At 41.0% G+C, this 8,696-nt stretch overlaps 1 protein-coding gene across 4 annotated transcripts in view; it reads left to right on the top strand.

The window, feature by feature from the left end:
- Positions 1-605: 605 nt before the first annotated feature.
- MECP2 (methyl-CpG binding protein 2) overlaps positions 606-8,696 on the top strand; it is an 87,308-nt gene continuing 79,217 nt past the window's right edge. For 2 of the 4 annotated variants that reach the window (XR_006416020.1, XM_044443496.1), the window contains exon 1: positions 1,017-1,287. Coding sequence is in view for 2 of the 4 variants with exons in the window: in XM_044443496.1 (XP_044299431.1) it covers positions 1,043-1,287 (245 nt within the window). In the remaining 2 variants the exon portion in view is untranslated. Of the gene's footprint in view, positions 684-1,016; positions 1,288-8,696 lie in introns of those variants that run through there. The other 2 variants (XM_044443499.1, XM_044443502.1) reach the window with 2 other exon arrangements.

Genomic DNA, 8,696 nt, shown 5'->3' with positions numbered 1-8,696 from the left:
CATGGTTGGCAACTAGAGTGGACTTGATGTAAATGGAACCATGCAAAGAGGCCTTGATAATAACAGACCACACACTGTAACTGACCGGGTGGTCCTCCTGGGCAGGACAAATTATGTAGTGGCTGTAGAAACATGACCTTGGATGGAAACACTGAAAAACTACATAACAGAAATTATGCTGGCATAAATATTTCAGCATTTCACAGCAAGATCACAGCCTAAATACCTACAGTTGAAGGGATAGCTGAGGCAGTTTGAAGAAAAAAACAAAACAAAAAAAAAATCCGTTACATTTCAAAACCCTTAAGTCTGCAACTCCGCACCGCCCTCTCGCTTCGTGACCGATGAGCCAAGGAGCCTATCATTAGGCAGGCGACATACATAGCCCAATCAGAAACAGCGCGGGCATCTGTCCCCAGCCCACTTTGTACCGTTGTAACTGACAGCGCTTCCCGCCAATTCTAACGGCCGCCGGGAGCAGGGCAGACTCGCCCGTGTAGAAAAGTACCGGCCAATAGTTTTGTGGAGGTGTTCTGAGTGATGCGGCCAGACGTCCAATTGCAGTAGGGGGCGGAGCATGGATCTCTGGGTTTCCTCTCCGGCTCGGTTTTCCTCCCTCCCCCCCGCGGGTTCTTCGCTGCGAAGAAAATGGCGGCGGCGCCGAGCGGAGATGAGGAGAGATTGTGAGTGACCCAAGGAGAGGGGGTGGGGAAGAACTGGGCTGGACCATTAAATCATTTTCATGGGGGTCCCGGACGGGACAATCGATAACGGCAGGGAGGTTGACGGGGCTGCGTGGCGGGGTTGCGGCCGTTGGTTTCTTTCCGCTTGTGGGCTCTCCTCCCCTTTTCTGCTGCGCGCCCAGGGCCCCTGAGTGCGTCACAGCAATCCCCTCTGCCCAGCAATGGGAGGGGCCGACCCTCTTGCCGAAGAAGAGAGGAGGAGGAGGAGGAGGAGAGCGAGGCGCGGGGCGTGCCCCCTGAGGCGAGGGGGGGCTAAGGTCAGAGGTGACTCGTGTCAACTCCCTGGTGCTCCCTCGCTGATGTCAGCTCCCCAGTGCTACCCCCTCATGCAACTCTCCTGTTATGGCCGTCTTCCTTTCTCTAAGCTCGTGTTATCCAACCGGTGCCGTGTCCATATGCTTGTCCCTTCATGGACCTTCTCACACCAACTTCCCGTTCCTAGGGTTGGTTCCAGGTTAGAGGGGATAACTTGGCAACATGCTTTGCAGGAGGGGCTGGTCCCTCAGTCAGTCTCGTCCTCCCCAGCAGTGCCATCAAAAAAGAGGTGAGATGGGCAGAGATGCTGGATGCTTCGTGCAGGCTGTATGGTACAGAAGACTGGCCCCAAAGGCACTGTCTTGAGAGTGGGTGCCTAAGTGCTTGTCTCTGCACACCCATTCACCCTTTTCTGGAATTGAGCTCCTTCTCTAACACCATGGCATCTAGTGGGTGTGAGGAGGCATTCAAGTGAACAAATCTTGGTCAGTGGGTGATGAATCTGCACGGAGCATCTGTTTCTTGCTTGCTTACCTGGGCAGAGCAGTTGTAGAGAATGAGGTTGGTGAATCTAATCCTACCTACTGCTGACTAATTGGAAATAGCAGCACCCATTCCTTATAGTCGTTACTTGTCCAGTTTGTCTGGCCACTTTGTCCGGAGATGTAAGATAAATAAGCACAAGGAGAGTGGAGACAGTGGCTGCTCATTTTGCTCACTTGTGATCTTACGCATTGTGGAGTAAATAACTAGGCCCTGGCCCCATTGACCAGAGAGACATCACAGGCAAGTGAAATGAGTTGGCAACTGCTTTGTGCAGGAGCATCCCTTGCTTATGTGATGGTTACTACTGAGTGTGTGCATTCTCACAGTGGAGGTAGACTATGTACTTGCTTTCCCTTTCATTCCAGGCAGTTTTGTGTGGAGGATTTTGCTGAGTGTGACTAGTAAGAGTTAATTAGCAAGCAGAAGTTTTGACTGTTTTTTAGGAGAAGTTGTTGCCTCTGCTTGCTTTTCTGTCTCTCTGGATGGCACAGTAGGAAGCTGGATGCTGGACCAAATTCCCACAGCTATACCAGCCACAGAGAGAATGAGAGCAAGAGAGCATGCATATGCAAGTGAGTTAGCAAGAAGTTTTGGAGCTTGCACCTTGGATAAGTGGCCAGCTGCCTGTTCGTAGATCTAGGCTCTGGATGCTGGAGATTGGATCCAATGGTCTAGAACAGGAGTGGGCAACTTGTGTCCCTCCAGGTGTTTTGGCCTGCAATTTGCATGAACCATCATTATTGACTTTGCTGGCTACAGCTGTTGGGAACTGTACAGCAAAACTTCTGGAGAGCCATAGGTTGCTCACCCCTACCCTGCATTGCTACAGAGCCTGCTTCTCCCTGTCATGCTGATAGAGAAGTTGACGAGAAAGAAGTTGCCCCTGCAAAGAATGGTTCCAGCTTTCTTTGGTTCATGTATGCACTTTTGGTAGCCCCAGTGAATCTAGTTTTTCATGGTGCACAGCCAAGAAAGAAGGCAAGTTGATAGAGCAGGAGCAGTCTTTGCCTTCTCTTGCTTACTTTAGCTCTTATTTTGGACCTCCCAGCAAATCTACTACCTACTTTTCAGCTTTGAGAATGAGAAAAGAGGCAAGGGATTGCAGGCAGCTGCTCATTGCACCACTTGGGGCCAACCCTGATGTGAAGGCATTTATGAAATATGTGCTTGCCTGTTTGGCTATAAAACAGGAGTAGGCATAAACTTTTAATACTAAATGGAGTGCATGAGGAATTGGGAGTCCTTTGCTTTATTGTCCCTTAACCCATTTATGTTTTTCCGCAGTCCACTTCCAGTACAGGAAGTGAACTGGCTGGAGAAAAAGTCAGAGCAGTGATGTGCAAAGCCTGCAGTTGTCTTCGTTCTTTGATGGCTTGACTCATGATTTAACCTGAAGTCTGGGTCTTGTATACACCAGTGCTTTGTATAATCTTTAGAGCAGTTAGTCTTGCTGCATCAAGTTTGGTGTTGCTTCTAGTTTATGCAAGCTGCTTAACTTCATACAGTATTTTTTTGCTCTCTGTTCATGCAAGACCACATGGCAACTTTGTAGCATTTCCTTAGTTTTTCTTTATGCTGTTCTTTCTGATGCCATATTCTTTTCCAGTATGCTCCTATACTAAGTTACATGCTACTGTTTTTGTTCATTTTATGCTGAGCCATTGATGTACACATTCTTGTTTCATTGGTTGTTCATGTTCCTAATTCTTTAATGTTGCAGTGCCATTGCTAAGAATTATTTGATATAGGCTTCCCATGCCAACTATTTTCTATAATTCTAGCATATCTGATACAAATGATAGCTATTTGCACTAAATATCTTATAAAATTATGTATGTATTGTTCGCGAATGCCTTAGTAGTCTTATCTGATTCTTATGCGGACTAGGATTGGAAGGTAGTTCAAAATTAGGTGATAGCACCTAATAGGTGCCAGAAGCCTCCTTATCAAGGTCTTTCCCAGCCAAACCAATAACGGCTTTGCAAACCAAGTTTCCAGACCTATTAAAGTATTGCTTGTGAGTTCATTGTTTCTTCAATTATATTATTTGCCTAACTCTAAGTATGGTTGTGGGGAACCACTGGAATGGTACAACTGTGCTGTTATCACCTTTCATTTATGATCATTGGAAGCATTTCCATCTTTCTACTAATGAAATCCCACACATGTTGCAGTGCATCATCCGCTCTGTGCTGTGGATGCATAACAGACATCAGTTATTACGGATTAATGCTGCTTCTTTGCATTAGAAGTGTCCCATCTCATTTTGCATCACTTGGTGCTGTAAATGTACATCTGGGAGCATGATTAAAATTTTGATGTAGAACATTAAGTTTGAATTCTAAAATGATATTTGTATTTATCAGATTTAAAGGAATGTGTTTAGACCCCTGGTGTTACGGAGAGGAATCTGTAAAAGTAAAAATATCAGGCATTTCACATACGAGGCAGGGTTCATATGTTTTCGACTGACAATTAAGTATTTTGAGAATAATTCTTTATGAAATGTTAATTTCAGTCTTATCTTTCTGATTATTGAATGCTATGTTGTCCATGTCTGTCTTAACTTTTCTGAATGAGACTAGGTAGACCAGTGTGTTGGGGAGATATCTCTGCTCACCTGGAGGTGTAGTAATATGTTCTGTGGGGGAAGATGACAGATTAAGTAATTGCTGTGTTGTGAACACTAATTGTGTGCATACTTGTGATGCTATAGTGAAGCAATAAACATTTGCATGTATGTTTTTGCTAAGTTTGTCTTTGATGAAAATTAAAAACTACTTACTTCTTCACAACTCCCTCTTTTCTTCTCATTTTTACTCTCTCTGCCAACTGCCAAGAAGGTCCCTTGCTTCCCCTTCCAGCTAGTTATCTTAACAGCACCACCCTTGCCAAACTATGAATTGTTTCACACTCCTGTTACTTTGACTAATGTTTGAATGGGTTTATTAAATAAAACTTTGATAATCTGTTGCTCTTTGTGCTTAGCTCTTTGTGCGTAGTGTGAGCAACCACAGTTTGGCTTTCTTGTTTGAGATTTTGTTTTTTCCAAGAAGTGAGATTCCCCTTCATGGTGGACTCTGTTCTAATGCTACTGTTGTTTCTGACATGGTGCTGTCATACTCTTGGAATAGGTTCTGCTTTCCTTGTATTTGGTCTTTAATTACTAAATAAACTCCAACATTTGATGGATGCATTTCCCGCCACTTACTTTGTGTTCTGCCTGTGTAAAAAAAAATTTTCACCAAGCTCCCCATACTACATAAACACCACCTACAGGAAGTGTTCCTTTCAGACCCTTCTGATGAGCCCAGAGGGCCCTGTGAGTAGAGGCAGTACTCTCCCATTCCCCTATTCTGTTGCTGGATCTGTGCATTGAGTATATATGAACAATGATGAAGAATTGCTTTCAATAATTTTTCCACTAGTTGTGCCAACTGGAAAGTAGGAGAAAAGTAGCAGTAAAATTAGTCCTAAGTGATGTCTTGTTATCCTTGGTGTCTTATCCTGGTCTTTATTTTTGAGATAGTACTTTCCAGACCATATATATATTGACATAACTATAGTGTGCCTGTGCTGACCTTATTTATTTTAGTTTTAAAAATTTTTATACATTCCCCTTCCTTCACAAGAAATTTTAAGCATGGTATTGACAGAAAGGCAAATAGAGTATAGCAACAATGATAAACCTGCAAGATAAGAAAAACCGATTCAACTGGAAAACAGAAAAAAGAGAAAAATTCTTAAAAATTAGGCAGAGACATTTAAATTTGGCACAAGAAAGAAATTGAAGGGAGGCAATCCTATTTTCCTCATAAAAACATTCTAAAGTTGAGGTGTCACCACAAAGTAGGCATCCTCTGTGTTGTGGTTTTGGTAAATTTCTGATGCTTATTCATGCCACTTCTAATGCCTTTAACTGTCAGTCTCTGGGTTAGGTAAATCCTGGTTACTGAGGGCCTACAAATTTACCTCTGAATTTTACAATTCTGTCAAATTCTTCCAAATAACGGCATGGAACTGAATCAATAGTCACGCTAAACTTGTAATACTTTAGTTCCCATTGTCTTAATCCTAAAACATGCAGTTTTGATTTCTGTATTTTTTAGTTGTGGGGGGCATATTGTCTCTTTGGATAAATTATCAAATAATCCATTTCCATAGGAGTTCATACTATAGGTTTAAGAATGTAGTTGTTAATAATTTGTGAGAAATTTGTGAGAAGCAGTGACTATAACATAGTCTGTCATGGATCTGCAATTACAGATTTATGGTCACTAACCCACAAATGCCTCACACATAACCATATATCAAAGCAGAACTGGCTGTAATTGCATATCACCAATAATGCTTGGGTTGCTCATTTAACAGCTTTAGTTGTGGCCACTTGTTTCTGTGTCAAATATATTCCCAGGTTATAATATAAGTGATGTACAAATACCCTCTTCTGCCTTTTTACTATGGCGGATTCTGGGCTAATGCGACACTAGCAAAATGTACAAGTGTGAATTTGAAATGTGCTGGGTATGAGGCTCCACTTTTTCACGTGCGTATCAGATTGGTCCGTACACAGAAACAAATAGAAGTATCTCTTGGTGACCCAGAAATATTGAATCTTTGAAATCAGAACAATAAATTGTGTTGCAGCAAAGAATGTTTAATGTAAGTTCTGTTTTTTAAATAGCCTAGGATGTGTCTATATTATAGTTCATCAAACAAATTGCATGTGGTAACTGCTGGGAAGTCATATTGAGCTTTTTGGAAATTTAGATTTTTCACATGTTTAAGTGATTGAGTATAGCTTCAATATAATAAGGCTTCAGTAATTCAGCCATGGTTGTGGTCACCAACATAGGAATGATTCCGACCAGACTTGAGCACTTGATTTGGATTTTGGTGCATGAAATCTCAGCCTTTTCCTAGACATACCAGTGTTTTGATACAATGGTTTTGTATGTACACCTTGAAACTGCAGGTTTTATTCATTGCGAGTGCAATCCAGAACAATATTCCTTCCTTCTGCAGCCTTTCAGTTCCCTAGCAAAGCTGGGCTGATTTACTATTATGAGGAATGACATTTCTTACAGCAAACCCACGGATCTTATATTGGCCCATGTGTATGTTACTAGGCAAATTGTATTGAGAATCTCAAATACATAACCAGGCGAGCAGACTGTCCCTTTTAACTCATCTACTGATCTTGGTTTAGACTGGTGAAAGTGACTCACCTAATAAAATTGATAAGCGTATGAATACTTACAGATCTTAATGGTAATGTCCACAAAAGCTCCCTTTAGTACCTTTGTATTTCAGCATGACCCACTGTGGATTCCCAGGCTACTATTTGGGAATCTTTATTATTTAATAGAGCACAAGAATCAAGATTGTATTGCAAGCCCTTAAACACAAACTTGCTAGAAATCCTAAGGCTAATATTCTTTCACTCCCCCACCCCACACCATACTCTGATGTGAGGCTGATACAAACCTGTACTGGATTGCTGAATGGGTTACTGAATGAGTTGTGTATGAAAAGCTTTGAGAACTCAAAAAGAAGCATTACATAAGTGCTTACCAACATTAGCAGATTATGAGAGAAGTATGGGCATCTAATCACATAATATCTTTAAAAAAATAAAATTAAGGCAGGATATTACACATTTGTTGGTAGATCTATGAAAATGTTCACCTAAGACAAATATAATGCATTGTTATATTCTAAATAATAGATTGATTCCTTAATCCTTGTTAAGATCCTAAACATAGAGCATAGTTTAACTTGCTATGCCCTTGCAAGGTATGTATATTGAGAACCACTTGCAAGCAGATAAACTGCCTTAACCATAGCTTGCACGCTTAGCCAAAGTCTACAGACCACTTTAAAGCATGGTTTCAGATTCTGTTTTAAAACTACTGCTTAACCATAGTATGCTGTATAATTCTATACTAGGAAGTAAAGTATATTGCGTTCAGTGTATTTACTCTCAGTTGACTGTATAGCATTGCAGCCCTAGATATTTAGTTAAATTTATTAGCCATGCTTATATCTATGTAATGCTGTAACAGAGAGAGGGCATGGAAAGGCTAAATGACCTGTTTGGCTTAGGTAAATCTAAAATGAAATGAATAAATAAAGCTTAACATTTTGACAGCTCTTCAGATATAGATAGCCTTAGGGTTGGCTACTTGTCCCCCTCCCCCCATGGGTGAGTAACTGTTTTGCCAGTACTACTGTTCAATCAGTTCTACAGTAGGTATGGTAGGCTGGGATTCTTTTATCCTGTGTAGTTAAATATGTGTGGCTCCAATTTTCTCCCAGAGGTAATGCAAGAAATGTGACTTACACTTTACTATTGAATAGGAAGCAACTCATTGTTAGTTGTCTCAGGGGTCATCTACAAGACAAATTACAAACACACTTTGGATTTGTGTAAATCCAAAATATGCATGTAAATTTACATGTAAATGTGGGGTTTTATTGTATAGGAAATCAATTTGGATGCTGTGCTCTGCTGTACTCCATTTCGTTTTATTGTAAGACCATCCCAAGACCTTGGTTGTGGATGGTATGTAAAAGTTTTAAACAAACAAACAAACAAACAAACAAATGGCTTCTTCTTAGGAATTCTGCTTTGTACTAACAGCAATATTCTAAAGGCAAAATTGAATTAGTTTGTTTTATCCCTTATGTAACTCATCCTTTCCCAAGAAGCTCAGGGGATATCCCATTTCATCCAAACAGCTCTGTGGAATGGTCAAAAAGAGAGTAACTGGCCCAAATTCATCCAGTGGGTTTTATAGCTGAATGGGAATTAAAATCTAGATCTTACAGTCCAGATCCAACATTCTAATCATTATATTACATTAACTCTCTAAATGGAAATTTTTACGTGAAAAGGTTTCAAATGATTTGTCAATCGTATATTTCTGAGATGGGTCACCTTCATTCCATATACATTCAATATTCTTGCTGCTTATGTATGATGATTCAGTGGACTGATTTTTCTGATTTCTCTATTGTGAACTCCTAGGAGATGGAGCTAATGTGTTGGGAAAGTCTTGGATGCCATTATCACAGCACAATGCTAGTTTTTTAGGGTGCATTGCTATGCATGTTTAGACAAAGAAAGCAGTCCTGCTACTCCCAGCATTC

This window comes from Varanus komodoensis, unplaced genomic scaffold, assembly GCF_004798865.1.
Source record: "Varanus komodoensis strain SLA01 unplaced genomic scaffold, ASM479886v1 scaffold42, whole genome shotgun sequence".
NCBI classification, from domain to species: Eukaryota; Metazoa; Chordata; class Lepidosauria; order Squamata; family Varanidae; genus Varanus; species Varanus komodoensis.
Note: the sequence above shows the minus strand (reverse complement) of the source record. Positions and strands in the feature narration are given on the sequence as shown.